Source organism: Passer montanus, unplaced genomic scaffold, assembly GCF_014805655.1.
Source record: "Passer montanus isolate IOZ18808 unplaced genomic scaffold, ASM1480565v1 scaffold12, whole genome shotgun sequence".
Classification (NCBI taxonomy): domain Eukaryota; kingdom Metazoa; phylum Chordata; class Aves; order Passeriformes; family Passeridae; genus Passer; species Passer montanus.
This window is the reverse complement of record NW_024358722.1, coordinates 8,987,657-9,007,152: the sequence shown is the minus strand read 5'-3', so window position 1 is coordinate 9,007,152 and position 19,496 is coordinate 8,987,657. Positions and strand designations below refer to the sequence as shown.

The 19,496-nt window shown below is 35.9% G+C and overlaps 1 protein-coding gene across 6 annotated transcripts; it reads left to right on the top strand.

The window, feature by feature from the left end:
* Nucleotides 1-88: 88 nt before the first annotated feature.
* On the top strand, nucleotides 89-19,167 carry DYNC2LI1 (dynein cytoplasmic 2 light intermediate chain 1). 6 transcript variants are annotated; one of them, XM_039698040.1, is made up of 13 exons: nucleotides 89-222; nucleotides 1,050-1,170; nucleotides 1,561-1,595; nucleotides 1,975-2,044; nucleotides 2,123-2,211; nucleotides 4,306-4,492; nucleotides 6,961-7,029; nucleotides 8,365-8,442; nucleotides 9,934-10,010; nucleotides 10,358-10,428; nucleotides 10,862-10,959; nucleotides 12,138-12,230; nucleotides 18,572-19,167. In XM_039698040.1, exons 1-13 carry the CDS (start codon nucleotides 209-211, stop codon nucleotides 18,635-18,637), a joined length of 1,068 nt encoding a protein of 355 aa, XP_039553974.1. In that variant the 5' UTR covers nucleotides 89-208; the 3' UTR covers nucleotides 18,638-19,167. The 6 variants fall into 6 exon arrangements, with proteins under 6 accessions (XP_039553974.1, XP_039553977.1, XP_039553978.1 ...); XM_039698044.1 differs by lacking the exon at nucleotides 89-222 and adding an exon at nucleotides 301-708; XM_039698045.1 differs by lacking the exon at nucleotides 89-222 and adding an exon at nucleotides 307-459.
* The last annotated feature ends 329 nt before the right edge of the window (nucleotides 19,168-19,496 follow it).

Here is a 19,496-nt window from a genome sequence, read left to right as displayed (position 1 = left end):
TCCAGTAGAGATCACCCGAGCGCCCTGACACTCGCAGCGGTACCGAGGCGTGCGAACCCCGAGCACAGGAAAACGACACGGGGCCAGGCCCGGGCGGAGCCCGCGCGGGGCCGGGGCCGCCCGTGCTCCCCCCGCGGAACTACAGCTCCCGGCGTGCCCCGCGCCGTTCCCATGGCCACGGGCAGCCGGGCCCGCGCCCCGCGCCGCGATGCCCAAGGCCAGGTACCGGGAGCCGTGCCCGGGCTGGGGACGGCGGATCGCTGCCGCTGCTCTGGGGGAAGGGGCCGGCGGCCGGGGAGGACAGCCTGGAAGAGGGAGGGAAGGAGGGAGGGAAGGAGTGCTTTTTACGGGCCGTTCCGGCCTCTAACCCTAAAGCGCGCGGGGCCGAGGGCAGGTGGGGCACGCTTGGCCCTAGTCCGGTTGCTTCTGTAAGGGAGCCCACACAAACGGGCTCTGCAGGTGAGCACGGGGAGCCCTCCCGGCACACCGAGCGCCGCTCCGGAGCTCTCCCGAGCCCTCCGAGCCGTGCCCGGCTCCGGAGGCTGCCGCGGGCTCCCGCGGAAAGCCTGGCACGCCGCACGCCTTCAGAGGAGCCCCGCACCGCTGGGGGCTGCCCGGGAACGGGCGGAGTGACCGTCCCTGGAGGTGCTTCAGGGAAAGCCTGGACGTGGCACTGTCACCGCTGGACTTGGTGGTGTCCCGTCACAGGTTGGACTAGATGATCTCAGGGGTCTTTTCCAGCCTAATCGATTTTGTGATTCTGTGGTTGAACGTAGTCCAAGCAAAGCTTCCCGCTGTACAGCTGGTACGTGCTAAGTATGTGCCACAAGTGGCTGCTGGGCTTATTGAGGAATGTCACTTCAGCTGGTTTGCTTAGAAGTATTTCGACAAGCAGAGAGCAGGTGATGTGAAATTAATAATAATAATAATAATAATAATAATAATAATCTACACCACAGTAACCTTAATTTAGATGTTTTCAGGAATTAGGCCCTAAGGTGTGTGTTTTCTCTAATTCCTCCCTTCTTGCTTTGTTTTCTTCCAACTAGTGATACTTTATGGGATCTTGCTATAGCTGAAGTGGAGAAGAGAGAAAATCCTGATGATGATGATGTCAAGCCAGGGGAAGTTTGGGAAAAATCAATATTATTTATGGGAAACAAAAACGGGGTAATCTAAATACTGTACAATTCTACACTTTTCAAACATAATTTGTGTCAGGGAAAACATCTCATATTTTCAGATGTTAAAGTTTACCTAATTTTAAAGACATATCTCATGGTCTCATTTTACAGAGATCTAATTGATCACTAATGTCTGTTTTAGGTCAGTGTTCCTATTACTGTATTTGTCATGTCTATTAATTTATAGTAATAGTAGAATAACTTGATTCTGATTGAAAATTGGACTTGAGTTTCCACTATAAGACTGCAAACAATTACATGCATTTGCAGCTTTCTGGTACTTTATTATTGGAATGTTAAATGAATTTTTCTTAGTGATACAATTTTATGCTTTAAAGACAGTACAGTAGATTTCCTCTTTGTTTTTAATTTCTAGGGAAAGACCACTATCATACTGAGATGCCTTGAGAGGTATGTGTTAAATATTTTAAAGCAGTTTTCAGCTGTAGATTAAAAAACAGTCATATTGTGTGATAATTCATAATACAGGTATGCAGATGTGTTCTGTGACTGGTTGATCACTTAGGAATGAACTTATTTCCCTGCATTATAACCTCTCAGGTGACCCTTTCAGTCCTTCTCCAGTGTTAGCTGAAATGACTCATTTCTTTGGGCTGGTGCTGCTGCTTCTCCTGTATTCAGTACCTGACACCTCCTGTCTAAAAGTGTCTTCTCTGTACTGCTGTCTCTAAGCCAAATTCTGAACTGACTGATAAATACAATTTAGTAACGTAGAATTAACTTCCTTTCTTTAGAAGATCTTGACAAAATTCAGTTACTTTTCCTTTAGGGAAGAGTCTCCAAAGCCAACATTAGCTTTGGAATATACTTTTGGAAGAAGAGCAAGGAGACACAATACAGTGAGTATAAAGTATAATTTACCATATCTTTATGTATACACACAGACCTAAAAATAACATAAAGAAAATCTTTTGCAGCCTAAAGATGTAGCTCATTTTTGGGAATTAGGTGGTGGAACCTCATTAGTGGAACTCATTCGAATACCAATCACTAGCCACAACATAAGGTAAGTGTAAATATTAGAATTCCAGAGTTAATTTGAGCTTTCCTTCAAACATTACTAACCTCTAGACTTTTTGTTTTTGTGAAAACCTCTTTCAAAGTGTAAGATAGAACATTTATGGGGTTTTGCTAAGAATCACTGTAATACCATGATGCTTTGCTTTGGTCTTCCTTTTCATGCTTCTCTCCTAAATAACAAATTCTAAGTAATCTCAACAAAACATGGAGGAAGTAGGTTGGCCTTAAGTAGCTAGAACAAGAAATACAGAAAAAGAAAAGATATCATATCTTTATGCTCACTGAAGAGCTAGAAAACAGACTTGGGGACATATGAAAAATAAAATCTTGTTTTCTGCTTTCATGTGCACACATAGATGCTCTTTCTGTGACTGATATTTTAGGGTGAAAAACATGGCCAAAAATTGTGACAAAAAAGTCTCTGAATTTTTGGGAAATGACCTTTTAATGAAAAGGTAATTTCCTAACAGAGAGATGACATTTCCAGGAGGAACCAGAGCTACTGAAATTGTTTGAAAACAAAAGGAAACAGAAATTTTGATCTAATTAAGAGAATGCAGTGAGAAAATCCAGTAATGGATAACATAAGAAGAAGAAGAAATGCATGAAAAATTGCATGAAGAAATGACAAGGTGATAGGGGGTGCTTTTTATGTTGTTGGTTTTTGGGGGTTTTTTTTTGTTAGGGAAGATGGGAGTTAAAAGGGTAGAAAAGGATCAAAAGACAAGCTTTGTATTATGATCTATTGCTTTATTTTATTTGTATTGACCTTTAATTTCTGTGAGGAAGAAAAAGGAAGGATATCATTTTTATCAGGTATATTTGCTCCTGTTTTGACTACTGAGATAATGCCATTATTTGCTGAGAGACTAAGAAAGAGAGAATAAAAATAAAACACTTATGGCATGTGAAGCTCTTTGTCTTTAGAAGAGCTTGGGAGAGAAAAAATTATGTATAATTTTTCAGTCCCTAACTAAATTAAATTAATTGAGCTCTACCTCCATCAGTCCTTTCTTCCTTTTTTACTGATAAGGGATTTTCTGATGTGAAGAATCTTAAGATTGTTTGCTGGGATAGCAGTGTTCTGTAAGAACAATTCACAAGGCAATGTTTTAACATGCCAGTAAAAATTCTACTATTCCAACAAATATAAGTGCATTTTGCTGGTTTTCTCATCATTGTACTCAAGCAATTTGCTTATTTAAAAGTTCCCTAAACTATATCTAATTTCATCAAGAGATTTTTCTTCCCCCCAGCATTTTATCATGAAATTGAACATTCAGTTTTATTCGTAGCTTTTGCAATGCCACTCTGGTCTGGAATCCCCTTTTTCAAGATAGGCTAGAATGAGACAGAATGATGGCATCCATTCAGATTACTGCACTTGCAATGATCTTCACAGTTGCACTTAAATGCAGCTGGTGTTTTGGGAGGGAGGGTTTATAAAGAGAGGACTTCAGATGTAAAACATTTCTCATTAACCATCCACCTTTAAAAGTCTGGTAGTAGCTAAGGATGTCATGAGTATTCTTTTATCTTTCAGAAGACTTTTCTCAGGCATCCATTCAAGGTTCCAACAAACTGTCACAGTCCATGACACAGAATATTATCCTTAACCAGATTTTATTCATTTCATATTAGAAAAAAATAATGAAAGTAGGGGACTTTCCCAGGTATACAGGGAACACAGGTAATAGTTAGGAAATATTATAGCCATTGGCTAACAGTGCTTGGTCTGGGTTGTAGACTTATGAGATGGCAGGGATACATAACAGCAGAAATCCTCAGTCATACAGGAAGGAGCTACAGGGCTGAGGATTGTTGTGTATGTTACTGTTTGAAGACAGTCCCCAAAAACAATGCTTGATTGAAAGTTGCCAAAATAGTAGTTCTGAACAAGAGACAAGGGAAAGGTTTCTTCAGAGTCCAGAATATCCCTAAAAGCCATCTTACTTTGCTGTCACATTTGATTCTATCTTAGTAGTTAGATGTTCACATTTGCACTACAGGTGTGGCTTTGTATGAAAACATTGACTGCCTCATGCGCTAAATATGTGACCAAATAATGCCTGTTTCATAGGTCATTTGCTGTGGTTCTGGTACTGGATCTCTCCAAACCTAATGAGCTCTGGACTACTATGGAAAGTCTTCTGCAGGTCACCAGAAGCCACGTGAACAAAATTTTAACCAAACTAGAAAAGACAAACCCTGAAGTAGCTGCTGAAATTAAACAGAGAATGTGGAACAATCTGCAGAGGGATCACCCTGTAAGTTACTTCTAATATTTTCTCCAGATGTCACAGGCCTTTATACAGTTAAAGATAATGCTTTAGAAAATCATAAACAACTCTTTTAGATTTTTATGCATGACTGAAAATCCATTTGATGTAGATGAACCTGTTCACTGGAAAATTATAGCAATTTAATAAAAATTCAATAAGAGCAGAAACAAGGAAAGAAGGTTTCTTATATCTTTTTGTTAGATATCTAATGTGATTGTTATGGCATGTTACACCAATCAAAAGAAATAGTTTTAGAGTAGCAGTTTGCTTTTTTTCCCCCTCATCTTTTTAAAATGAAGATGAAAACTAGAATGTACAAAAGTCATCTAGCAAGAGACTAGCTGAAGGTACAAATTTAAGCAAAGAATATAGTTATAACAGCCATCAACATGACTATATACTTTGCATTTATTTAAATGTCTATCACAAACTCAATGCCTTTTGATAATCTGACAACTAATTAAATTATAAAGTTTCAGAAATGTTAACATCAGTCCTTTAAACATAATTGCTAACTAAATCTCTGGAAAAGCTAAACTAGATTATGCGCAATAGAAATGAAAAGTCATTGTGCGTTAAACCTCTGCAAATGTTGTGTGTATATAATGCATAAATAAGTATTCAACAATTCAAAGACCTGGCATGTAAATCTACTTACTGTAACTTCTATAAAATGCTTCAATACAGCAAGTGCTTGTAGAGCTCAGAAATTTAAAAGTAACTCAAAATATATGAGAAAGCAACATATGCAGGACTCTGTAGATTTAGCGTATGGAGTTTGATACTGGGATTATTTTGGTTTTTACTTTAGAGAAGATAATTAAAAAAAGATAACACCTACATGCACAAACAAATGGCAATAAATTATGACCACAGTATCTAGTTTCATATAGGGTTTTACATATCAGAAAATTACAAGTTTATTGCAATAAAGAAAAATAATAATGCTATTATTTGTTAAGAAAACTTGTTATCCTTGCACTGTAGGAAACACAATTTTACCTTCTGAACTGAAATTTCTGTTTATCTTCCATTATCAAAGACATCAGTAATGCAAATAAAATATTATATTACTGCTAGGTTCTCTTCGTATTTTCATCATTGTTCAAAGAAAAATTGTGTCAGTTTATTAGAAAAAAATACTATCTTTTATAATCAAATTAAATGATAGTTCATGGAGATCTTTAAGTGCCTTTTAATGGTTAAACATATTTTTATCATAAACAGGAATCAATTAAATACTTATGTTTTTAAGGATTAAGATATATTTCAGTGGCCTAGCTAAAGAATTATTTGCTATAATGATAAAACATATCAATTGCAGACCCTGTTTAAAAGGACTGAATGCATCTAAAGTACTCCATAGTCAAAAATAAATTCCACAGTCAAAACATCAGTAGGGTTTAATATGCTAGTTTTAAGGTTTCTGATGTTATCCCAAATTTTTCCTCTTAGTTATGAAATGAAAACTTTTTTTTTCAGTTTTATATTCTATATACTGTTTTTAAGTTGTGCTAGTTTTGCTTAAAGCTTTTGCTTTGACAGTGTATGAGTGAAGCCATTATTTCTCCTCTCCAAGCAGAGGATTTTCAGTACGTGCAGCTTCTGCCAACATTCTGTCATTTAACCTGTCTGTGAAATACCTGGGGTTAAGAGGGAGCAGTTGGACCAGCCTCTGCTACAACACATCTTTCTTGCACTGCTGCAGCCAAGGCAGCTTAAATAAATAAATAATTGCTTGGACACACAAGGACATTATCTCATTTCATATGGACTACAGCAAACCCTTCCAGATCACTTGAGAATTCTTGTAATTCACTTATTAAAATTTTTATCCCTTTTTTATCCCTCCTAACTTTAGCTATTTAGCACAGAAGTCTGCACTCTCAGACCTGTTTTCCTCCATTGATACTAATTCACATTTTCAAGACTGTTGGATGATGTTTCCTTTCTGTGCTGACATCAAACATTTGAAATTCACATTAAATATTGTTTAAGTGTTTGGAAAACACAATATGGGCAGAACAAATGTGTGACACAAGCAAATAATTCAATTTATTTTTCTTGAGGTTTTCTCTGCATTCTTTTAGATATTATCCAAAGAATGTGAATGTGTCAAAAGTTCTACTAATCCAGCCAGGCAGGTGTTCTATGAATACATGAGGGTTTTCCTCTCTTCCTTTCCCATGTAATAATGTAATATATAGTGTAAAAGCCCTTTTATTCCAGTAAGTGTTCTAACTGCTCAGAGGGATTGCTTCCTGACCATTTAGGAAGAAAATGGGAAAATGGTAGAATATAATATGGATATTGCAATAAAGTTGATTCCTCTACTTTAAGGTTTGGAAAACCTTCTCTTCTGTGAATTTATTTCCATCTCTTTCAGTTGCTTTAACAGTTGCAATCTTCTACAGTTTTTTTACAGAGCTTAACTGTCCTATATCTTTTAACAGGACAGTGCATTAGTTGACCCTTTTCCAATACCCTTGGTGATAATTGGAAGCAAATACGATATTTTTAATGTAAGTAATGCTTAAGTACCTTTTTAATAATTATTCCCAGTAACTATTCTATATACTAAGATTTTACTAATACAACAGTAATCTTTTGAACTAAAGTGTGGAAAGCCAGTCTTCTACCACCAAAGAAAAAAAATCTTTCCATCCAGTAGCATTAAGGAAGGCCTACTGTCATTCCTTCACAAAACACCCCCAAACTGATGATTTTTGGGATGCATGTAGAAAATGCTTCCCTTTTTGGTCTGCAGCAACTTGTGTCTCAACAAGAAAACACCACATGGATGATTTCCTTTTATAATGAGAGAAATCCAGCTCCACGTGTCCCTTGTGACAGCAGCTCTAAGTTTATGGCACTGAAAGAGGGGTGTATCTCAAGTCAGCTGATCATATTTTTTTGATAGTTGTGGCAGTTTCAGTCTGGTACTTTACTTTTAAAGCACTTCCTAAGTTTCTAGAGACAAGTGAGGAATTGCATCTTTTATGGAGGGGAGGAAGGAAATGTCATAGTACTGCTGGATTGTCTCCCAGGACATAAAAATCCCTAACAAACATATACTAACTACACTTGATAATGAGAAACTATGTTTGATTTTTAGCAGTTGTGCTGGCAGCCTGTGCTTCTCTGGACGGCTGCACAGAGCACTTGATACCTGGCTGAGTCTTTGAGTTACTAAATTCTTTATTAATAAGGGACTTGCCTTCTCTCATACCAAAGCTTTATGCTGAGCCATGACCCCTTTAAACTACTGTCATGTAATAAGGACAAAATGCCAGCCTGACTCCTTTGGAGGTCTATGGATTGACTCCTGCAGGCATCACTGGGACAAAATTTTCACCCATTTTATCCAGGGAACACTATCTTTATGATCTTAGATGAAACAGACATGGATGAAAAGGTATTTTGATGCACCTTTCAAATCTTGCAGGTATTAGAATTTAGACGGCATATACCCAAAGATTTACTTAAATATTTTCACAAAAAGAAAAAAAAAATCTTATTCTACTAGTAGGCAGCATTCCTATTAGTAAAAATTTAAAACAATATCAAACAAGTAAATTGAAAATTAAATGTGCATTCTCAATTTAAAAACTTTTCCTGGACTAACATATTGCCTGAATTAGGCTTCATCTGTAAAAAAGAAACAAAGAGAAATTGTGACATTTCTTTTTAGAGTAGGCTGTTACTGATTCTGTCTTAAGATATAATTATGCTGACAGCTGAAAGCCTTATATATTGTAGCTTAAGTGCACTGCAGTTTATATAAAAAAAAGAAAAGTTCTAACTGTAATATTTTGGGTTTTTTTCCTACATCTATGTTCCACTATCAACTTTTTCAGGAGTTTGACTCTGAAATGAGGAAAATAATAAGCAAGACACTTCGATTTGTTTCACATTATTATGGAGCGTCATTAGTGGTGTGTATATTTACTTTCTATTTATGAATAGAGAAGATGAACAGTATTTCTGTTACAAAACAATATTTTTTAAAATAGTACCATAAAACTCCTAGAGAAAAAGGGATTTCATTGGTTTTACAGTAGCTTTCTTCAAGAGGCTATCTGTTGAACAAGTCACTGCACTGGCAGGGGATGGATGGACATGCCTTGTGAGCAAACTACACAATTCCCAGTATCGACAAACACTAAAGAACAGCAGTTACCTGATAGCCAGCTTAGTTCCTGCATTGAGTTTACTGCATCTTGGGCAATTTTTTTTTTGGTGCAAGACAGGAGAATGGGCAAAAGTGAATGCCTTAGATTGAATTAGAGAACTGACCCTTTTGGTAGAAGCATGAACTTATATGAAGTGACCAAGCTTCCATAGATTTAAAATCATTGGCTCATTTTCACAGTAGTTTAAGTATACCAGATTACTACACTTAGGGTGTTGAAGAAGGAAAGGAGCTTCCTTACAAAAGTGGATAGAAAGATGAGGACATGAGGACAAAGAAATATTTATTTTAGTTTGTCAGATCATTCTCTGAGTAAAGACAGAAACATGCACGCTGAGATTCACAGTCCAATAACACTGCCTCTTGGGCTCACTGTGCATCAGAAGATGGGTCTAATTGTATCAATCATCATATATGTAATAAATAATATTTAATAGCAGCTTAGTGATTACCAAACAACTTATGTTTACTTTGAACACTTATAATCCCAGCATGTCCTTCTGCATCCATGTAAAGCTTTTTCACTCTGGCACCCAAATCTGTCTTTTGTTAACTGAGAGTACAACTGTCTTGGTTGAGATTTTTTTAGTATTTAAGCATTATTGTAATTAAAAATTAGAATATAAATCTCTTTGTCTGTTTAATCCTGATTGTCATTGAAATGAGAGGGAGAAACCTAATTTCTCACAGCAGGGATCTGACTTCTTTCTCGAAGACATGAATCTGTTAGGATACAAAAGCCCTTAGACAAGAAGAAGCATGTTGTTTGAGAATATATTCTGAAAATTGCTTTCTGATAAATCTGTACCATTCTGCCAATTTGAAGCTGTTTTTATGACAGTTCTATAGTTATTCATTACATTTCTAAATGTTTATGGTATTCTGGATAATATTTAATGTAATTTAAAATCTTAACTCCTTAGTCTTGGGGAAAAGATTTGTGTCTTGTAATATCCATGTTTCAAAAGTTTTTAATCAGTATTTTAAAAAAATATTCTTTAATCTTTATTTATTCTACTTTTTAATCTTTCTTGATCTATATATTCAGTACCAAGTATATTCATGTTTTTGAAAGGGAATGTGAGATTTTTATTCTAGTCAATTTTTGAACGTACACCAAATTTATTTGGGTCAGGTATTAATTAGCAAGGCTCTAGCCTATTTGTAGATGGCAAAATGCAATATATCTATGATGGAAGTTCATGATGTATATTTTGTTTTTTGATTCATTTAGTTTACCAGTAAATCTGAGGCTCTCCTGCTGAAAGCCCGTGCTCTTATTAATCACTTGGCATTTGGCTATGATAAAAGGTAATGTTATTGTTCAACTATTAAATGTCTTGCTCAGAGCCTGAAATTAATTATTAAAATATTTAATATTAATTTCTTTTTCTTAAATATTATCTCTGAAAGATTTTTTTCATGGACTTGTACTCCTGTGATTCAGCTGCCTATCTCTCCTAAGGACAGTGACAACTCCTTAGTATTGATCCTCAAACAAATGAATTAAAAACATGGTTACCACTGGAATAGGGTACTGTTTTATTTAAATGTATTTATATGCAAACCCCAGTAAGACTCTAGTCTTGGCTAGAGTAGTGTTGTTTTTTGTTGATTGCTAAATGCTCACGTGATACATTTTCTGTTTTTCTGTTTAGCAAGTCTGTATCAGTGGATCCCAGCAAACCTCTCTTTATACCAGCAGGCCTGGATTCCATGAGCCAAATAGGTTAGAACATTTCCTGTTCATTGTTTGTTGCTTTTGAAAAGAAGAAAAACATTTTAAGCAAATAGATAAATTACAGCACATCAGCATCAGTTTTAACAGATTGCTGAAGGAAATAGCTTATAGATTTTAAAATCATGATTCAGTATATTACTGAGAATTATTTGTGCAGGTTTGTTAGGTAGTTTAATAAAGTCTCTGGACTATGTAAAATAGTAAAGTACCAATAAGCTTAGATCTGAAATAAAATAAAATATACAAAACCTCTCAGCCCATTTCATGGTAGGAGATCAATGGTTTTTGCAAACTTCTACACTGTTTCAGCTTTTCAGTGTAGAAGGTAAAATACTAAATTAGATGGTTCATTATGCAAAATTATTCTGTGATTTATGTTGTTATGACAACACACTTGTCTTATGTGTGCTGTGATCCTCAGGACCACCACCTGCCTCTGACAGTGATCTTGGAAAGATGCGTGCCAACACACCTTTGGAACTATGGAAAAAAGTATTTGAGAAAACATTTCCTCCCAAGGTAGGGATGTAGATGGCATGCATACAGCTGCTTTTCTCATAGAATAGCAGCACTATCCCTGCTCCTTTTTGTCTTTCACGTCCACTGACTGGAATTTTAGTCTCACTTAGCAATTCTCTTCAATACATTTTTAAAAGATAAAGGCTTGTATGTAGTACTGCTCCTACGTCTTCAGTCACCTTCCCACATTTAGAAATTATGAAAGATGCTGTTCTCAGTATGTAATACCCCAACATGATAAAGACTAAACTTCTTAGAAACTGTAGAGAAGTGTTAGTTTGCATGTTATTTTTCCTCGTAGCCTTTAAAAACACAATAAACAAATGTTTCCTCCTGCACCCACCCCTCCAAGCACCCCCTGAACTCCCCCTGAAACAGCTGGAGAAATGAATACACTTCTCATCTGGCAAGATCCATGGCTGTTCATCAGCGTATCAGTCTAATTAAAGATTGAAACATTTGCCAAATAGATGAACAGCCTCTTGGTTTGGTTCCACAGCAGACTTTAAACTTTGAAGCTATTTTTATGCATTGTAAAACTCTTTTTCCATTGCCTCACCTAGGAAGTAGAATTCTGCTTTATTTTATTCCATCACTGGTATTATTGCCTTCTTGCTACTTTCCATTTGATATGATTAAGGAGAAATATGCCAGACAATATTTAAAAAAACCCTCCTAATTTGATAGTTTTTCTTACTATTAGTATATTTGCTTCTTTAGAATTCAAGTTATAGTTTGCTCAAGGCTAGGAAATGACAATGCAGATATTTGGCAAAGATAGCAATCAGTTTCTGAGCTATTGAAGTAATGCTTCTGATAACGAGAAGTGAATTCTAGTCACGAGTATTAAATAGTTTATCAAGGGCAACCTCAGCTGTGCCCTGACATCATGGACCAGAAAGGATATTTTCATTTTCATGCACAAGAATAATAACCAACCACCACGTAAGAATAGTTTCTGCCCTTTAGAATCTAGCTGCACTCTTGTTTTTTCTTCACTTTACTGATAGTTTGGGTTTTTTTAACTAATCTGTGTCCTGTAGCACAAAATTGTACCATAAATGCAAGCTTTTAATATATTTGCATTAAAAGAAAATACTTCAATTTCTATAGTGTGGCTTTTTCTTATTAAAAGAAGATAAATTCTATCATTTGGGGTTTGTCTTTTCTCCTTTTAGAGTTCCTGTGATTTACAAGATACCAAGGACCCTGCACAGGATAGTCAATATGCTGAGTATGAAGTTGATGCCATGAGAGCTCAGAAAAACCAGGTGTGTGGTAATTCTCCAAATGCTGTTCACAGTCAGGTATTCCAGAACTGAATAGTTTGCTGAACTATTAGTATATAGTTGTACCTTCCCTTTTTGCCCTTAAATAATTTCAGCTTTAGATTTCAGCTTAGTAGTTGGTTGTGAGGTGTTTTTCCCGTTGTTAAATACTAAGCCAGTAGACCATTGTTAGATCTCAAAGTTTTGGCTCTGAGTTTCTTTAGAAATTAATAATTCAAATTTTCCCTCAAACTGTACTCTAAAATTAACTCACTAAAATAAACTTTGAAGCTTTCCTGACAGTCATTTCCTCATTTCTTCACTCTGTACTCTCATTTGAGTGTTGACTAACAGAAAGTGTAGGAAATAATATCCAGGTTTGTGGTGGGGACTTTTTACTTCTGTCTTTCTCCTTCAAAACTTATTTAAACTGGAAAGGTACTGAGATGATAACATTTTAAACATGAATTTGCAGGCTTGTGGACATTTTATCTTAAATAGAGTGAATGGAATTGTTCCACAGAGTGATGACATGTGGCTTAACCCCTGAATTCCGGGACAGACCTTTAATGGGGAAAGGGTCTTCTGTTTTTTCTTTAAAATGTTGAAGTGTTTCTGCCTTTTTCTAGATTAGTGGGGAATTAATTTTATAGAAAAATTCTGTGGCAAACTAGGTGAAGGGTAAATGCTTGCCTTACAGCTAACAGTATATACCAATATATAACTGTTACATACAGCAGTACTGTATATAACAGTTTTCATCAGTATGGGTATGTTCATAGGTGTCTGTTAAGATCAAACCAAGATTTATACAAAGAATAAAGCACTTTCAAAAATTCCCTGCAGCGTTTGAAGCTACACATTACCTGCAATATCCTGTTAATGCAGGTATCAGTTCTGAATTTCTGTCACATCAAGAACAGTGTTAGAAATCATTAAAATTGGTAAAGCATGCTGCTTTTGGAATGTATAACACAAACATAGTATAGCTACGTATCTCAAAATAAGTATATAGTGTACTACATTTGTTATTTTTACATACTAATGTGTTGCAAAAGAAGGTACTGGTATGTATTGATTAAATCATACAGGAAATTATTAATTTTCTGTTTTTAAGCAAAAGCGAGAGGCTTTTAGAATCTTAATCTGTTCAAGGGCATTGCAAACCATTATAGCTTCTTTTTGTTGGACTACTACAAGTAATTTGAGCATTAAAGAGATAATTACTTTTGTTATCTGCAGTTATTTCCTATGTTTTTATTGCAAAGTTTAATTTTTATAAGATTATTTGCACATTATTAAAATGTTTTATACTAAGAATTTGAATTGCACCAAGCTAGAAATACATATCTAAAAGAAAAGAACTCTCTAGCTGCAGTGTTTCTTGAAGTGTCCTTCAATTTTCCAGTTCAATGGAACGCAGCACAAAAATCATATTTTTAAAGCAACTTTTTAAATTCATCGTGTGTCTGACATTCTTTATAGAATCTCATGGTACCTGTTGCATAGGAGGACCAGTATATTAAGACTGTCAATATGCAGCATGTTGCTAATGAAATCATGGGACCTAATGCAAAATTAAAACTATCATGTGATGATAGTGAATTGTTTTCATGTTATCATTTTTCTCGGTTACTTTCGGTTAATTAATGTTACTTTGGACTACAGATGATAGCCTATGTGCTTATTTATCTCAAAGATAAGCTTCAAAAGTAAAGAAGCACAAAACCAGCAAGGAAAGCAAAACACAGCCCCTGTCACTGCATCTGATAGAAGAGCCAGCAACACCTGACTGACTCAGTCCTCATCAGGACTGCTCGATAATACTGTAATAGATTTAGAGATAACTGTGGCAATACAAAGTCTGAATAAATAATTTCCAACTTTGTAATTCTGATAGAAGGATTTGCCTGCACTCTAGCAGAGTACAAGGTTAAATTCTAATTCTTAAGGATAAAATGAGAAAACAGTTAAAAAAAATCAAGGAAGTCAATGGCTGATCCGAGGTACTGTTAGCCAGCATTTATCTGAGATAACTGTTTTCTTTTAGACCAGATTATTTTGCCTCTTTAATATTTTCAGAGTCAACTATGAGGTGTACCACTTTTTTTCTAAACATTTTTGCTCTGGAAAGCTCTTTGAGGCTGTCTTTTCCTCACTGTGCCTTTCTTCAAGATGGAGCACATCTCTCTTTCTCATCTATGTCTCTTCAGAATTCTTATCCTAGTTCTTGCCCTACAGACATACATAGCACCGATTTATATCAAATAGTGCTGCTGGAATTGCTTACTGCTTTTCCTGCCCTGTAGTTAAGCTCTGAGAGAGAATACAGCACCAGGGACCCTTCTGAAAATTATATCTCTAATGTAATTCTTAGCTAGCAGAGTTTCTCCAGGAATTACTGGAATTTTGTGGTTTTTGCGGAGCTTTTAATATTTAAAAAAAAAAAATCACTCTGTTATTAGGCCTTAAATGTGTAGGTTTTGGTTAATTCTTCGTAAATAAATCGCATGGCAAACTTATCATCATCTATCCATTCCCTGTTAGCTGTTTGGCTTTTGATGCTTTCAGGTCACCTTAATTTGTTTTTTGGTACACACATAACCTGAATAAGAGTGAGATCTTTTAAAATAATATTTCTGATTAGAGCTACGTGTATACACCTGCATCAGTGAGCACCTATGGGGAGGATGAAAGTCTTGTTCCTTAGTTCCTTCTAAATGTTTGTGGCAGTGAGAGCCTGGCACATGGGAATGTCTGTTCTCTTTCTTTTAGAAATGCTTTCTGCCACAGATCTAAGTACTCTAAGGTGTGTTTTTGAAGGTTTTTCTTTGTTTTCTGATATGCCTTCACTGCTAATGCTCAAAATAGGTGCTTGGACCTTTTGATCTGGACATTTGACTGCAGCTTCATTCATCGATGCAACAGATAAAGCTCAGCCTTGAGCTCGATGAACTGGAGAGCCTCCTACTTATGTGCTTCAGAAATCATTGCAGTGCTAAAGTTCAGCGTGACTGGTCCTTGTTACACAGAGCTATTACTTCAGGGATTGGTGCCAGTTCTAGCTGAAGCCTCATGCCATGAAGCGAGGTCAAAAAAGTAGATGCATGGTGCCATTTGGTGTCAGCTAGCAAGTCATGGAAGCAGATCTTAATGAACAGAGACATAACTGTTAAGACTTTAAAAAGTCATAAACACAAGAAGATTCTACATCTCACAAGGAAGAATAGTTGCATTTCCCCTAAAATTGCAGCAACCTAATCAACTCACAACCAAATGTCACCTCCATGTCAGTTATGCCACTGACATGGGGACTGTGCTGGCCAACAGACAGAGCCATATTTTTCCAGCACAGTTTGCTGACATGATCATATTGCTGAACTTCAGGAGACCATTTCAGTCACATTCCACAAAAAACAGAAGATTTCATACTGTGCCATGGTCACAGCAGTATTACTGGGCAGAGAAATATAATAGGCCCCTACCTTAACCTGCATAACAGAGAAGTAACAGCTTTCATTTTCTCCACAGGAGGACATGTGCTAGTCCTCGTAACAGAAAAAGTTATTTAGGATACTTACTTAGCTGCCAAGAAGAAGCTTTCTTGTTTTCACATGAAAGCATGTTCAAATGGGTAAAAAGGATTTAATTTTTAAATTAAAGACCATTATTAGAGCACTGTTATTAAATTTTCTACTAAAGTTTTTGTCCTTAAGACTTTTAATTAGTGTTTCAGTACTTGGTTGCTTTCACCATGTTCCACATTGAGGGCACTTCCAGTAAGAAACTGCATGAAAAGGAAAGTTGAAGCCATATCAGTCACTCAGAACAGAGGAAATGCAACAATTAAGGCTTTTCCTACAATCTTAATTTTTCCTTCTTGTTTGTAGACATTGTAGTATTGTCTTTAATTACATGATCATATACTATTTTGCTGATGTCTCAATTCAATTGTTCAGTATTTCTTTTCATCATCCTTATTCTTTATGTACCTTATTTTTCAACCTGCCATTCAGACACTTCAATGAACACAAAAGTATTAATTTTTTTTCTCTGAGAGTGTGTGGTAATGTTATCTTATCTGAGTGCCTCACAAACATCAGTTAAGTCTTTCTTCCCAATCCCTTTATAAGATTAGGTGTGATCTTCCCCATTTGACAGATGAAGAATTTACAGAAACACATAAGTACAGAAGCATTAAGGTTTAAAAAAAATTAAGCCCACTTTATGCCAATGTTGAGATATCTGTGATAAGTCGCTAGCACTAATTACATTTAAAGCATTCAGATCACATGGAAAGCGCATTTAAATTGCAATTATTTTTTCTTTGTATATCTGATCTCTGCCCCCTACACTTGCACCCACAAAACAAGCATAGCATAATGCTAGCATGAAGATTTTTGTGTACTTTCAGATACATTCTTTTGTAGGATCTTCTTTTCTTTGGAGAGATGATCTCTTAGCTGATTGTATCATCAGTCTACTCTAGAATTCTGCTCATATTTGCAGTATAGAACTTGATGAGCAGGAAGGGGCCTTTTTCAAAAAGGTCCCTGGAGTGATCTTTAAGTAGTGTTTGTAAGAATTTCGCATTAAATTTCTGATTTACAGGGATGTATTTTACTTTCTATTTTGCATAGAAACTAGGTAGGTGTACTTTGCTGATATTTTCCCTCCTGAATCACTGGCATTTTAAAAAAGATTATTTTTTCCTATATATCCTCCCATTTAATAAATTTTTTGGGGGTTTTTTTAGTTTTTTTTTTACTTATTTCATTGTTTAAATGTTAGCCTTACCTAGATACACATCCAAAATAAATACTTATAATTTTGTTCGGTGCTTCTGTATGTAGTGGAGTAGCTATACAGCTTTAATATGTGCTGTGGTTTGACAGTTTTCATGTTTGTATTGTTTTGAATTGCCTTTACACTGAATTGCCTCCTAGGCTAGCTAAACATAGAAGAAAATTAATTCTGCTGAATTATCTGCCTGTTTCTTGAAAGAGTTTAATCAGAGGGTAAATGTGCAAGGGTAATTATTTAACCAACACCTGTAGACATGACCCCAGATGGTATTGTCATTATATAAAACCTGGCTATCTAATTTTACCCCTTCCTGAAACCTTTGAGAAAGTTTTAAAATGAAATTACTTAGCAAAAATCAGGTTCCATGTGCTCCTTAAAATACCACAGTATTTTTTCTATTACTAACTGTTGGCAAGTTTCCAACAGTTCAATATGTTCCAAGATCAAAATTACTTTATATTAATAACAAGGGAGTGAAAATAGTGAATAAAGACCAGCTTAGAGATAGAACACTTCAACAGTACTGGAGCTGTAGCTTATAATGCAACTTACTGGCTTTAGCCTAGACACAATATGTTCTGTCTCAGTCCCCCATGGAGTTACTTAACCCTACCAGCAGACTCCTACAAGCATCAGGAAGATTGTGCACTAACTAAAAATCTTCTCTCAGCTTATACAGCTGGGATGCTTTTTGGAAATTCTGCACCTCTGACAAAGCTGCTGAAATTACTTCCTGAGAGAAAATTCCATTTATTACTTCCATATGATCCTAAAATGATGATTGCTTTGTTGTTCTGCCCTTTAATTTCTTCTTCTTCCCTCTGCTCTGGACTGATAGTTAAAATCACCAGGTGTGAATTTTGGTATTTTTGTCCTGCTGATACTTGCATGCCTACAGGAAAACCTCTCTTTAATCAAAATAACAATTGTAAAACACATGTCCACATGTCTACCTTTTGCTACATTTATCCTAAGCACTGATTTATCTCCAGCTCTTTCCTGATCTAAGTAAAATATGGTGAGTTTTTGTCTTGCAAGCAGTACCGGGTTAGGTCTAAAAGTACCTCATTAAAGTATCATCTTCCTGTAAATTTGCTGGAAGCCTTACTCTGAAGTGAATGAAAAGCTATCCTAATGCTTCCTAAGTTATTATTTTTTGCTGAAAAATCTTTAGAAATGACTCCTGACAGCACACACCCCTACATAAAATTCAGCAAAGGAAACTGTTGTTTGTAATGGTGCTAGAAACTCCTGTTATAGGCTTCAGAGCTCCCATTTGGCTCAGATGAGGTCATTTGTCTACATTGCTAGTACTCTACTGATCTAAAGTACAGCAAGATGTAGCTCCCTACGTGACAGCAGTTGTGGCAAAATCCATAGCACTTTTAGGATAATTTTGTTAAATACAGAAATATAGTACACCTCTGCAGTGAGAAGTGTTTGTACATACATACATTTGGCAAGTAAATACATGAAGTTTCTGGAGACTTTTATTAATGAGAAAATTAGCTTAATATGTATTTATGTTTCTCTTTTAGGAACTTGAACAATACAAAAGAAATGCCTCTAAATCTTGGAAAGAAATGGATTTTGATTCTGATTGATGAACTGCTCTGTCTTCAGTTTAACACCATTTACAAAATTATTTTTATCATTTTTACATTACGTTAGAAATTTGATCTGATGCAGTTGAAAATATATAATACCAAACTACAACGTTGGTATTTATTAAGCATCCCTGCTGTTATTTTCCGGAAAAGGAGCTGTTTATTCACTCAGTCCAAATTTGTTTATCTTGGCACTAGCAAAGAGTTTTAAAAAGTGGGGTGAAAGGAGTTCTTGATTGCTCTCAGATGGGTCTGTATATGAAGACTGGCATTACTCAATTCTATCTATTTTGTAAGTTATAACACATTATTTGATTTACTTTTGAGTACTTCTACCCTAAACATATATTTAAATATAAACAAGTTTTCACACCCAAAATACGAAATTGTGTGGTGTGCTAGGCATCTTTTTGTAGTTCAAAACCAAAGCTTAAGAGATACTTGTATAATTGTTTGATGTGTTTGAATAAATAAAAAACCCTAAAACTGGTAGAATAAAGTGGAGTTAAAACCTTCTTTGACCTGAATTCAGAAGTGTGTGTGAGTCTCTGTCACAGAATCATACAGTTTAATACAGGACTTATTTCTTGCAGTGTATAATGTCACACAGAGTTTAGAAGATGGATGTTTCTGTCACACATTCAAATGCTAGAAAGTCAGTCTAATTAATGTGACAGATAGTTGGTTAGTGTTGAGAGTATTACTGATTCACATTCAGCCTACAGCAAGAATGGGTTTTTGTCCATGCACACCTCACTAGTGTGAGATGCACTGAGTGTTCTGAAAATACCCAAGACAATCCAGATCAAAGCCAGAGGTGTCTCCTGAGAGCTCAGACTTGTCGGAGTGAATGTCT

Bases quoted from the DNA above. Each gene is read 5' to 3' on its own strand.
- DYNC2LI1 (XM_039698039.1), top strand. From the start codon at position 853: ATGTCACTTCAGCTGGTTTGCTTAGAAGTATTTCGACAAGCAGAGAGC. The intron at 2,045-2,122 runs GTGAGTATAAAG...AATCTTTTGCAG, and splicing joins GAGCAAGGAGACACAATACA to CCTAAAGATGTAGCTCATTT. The intron at 2,212-4,305 runs GTAAGTGTAAAT...CCTGTTTCATAG, and splicing joins ATCACTAGCCACAACATAAG to GTCATTTGCTGTGGTTCTGG.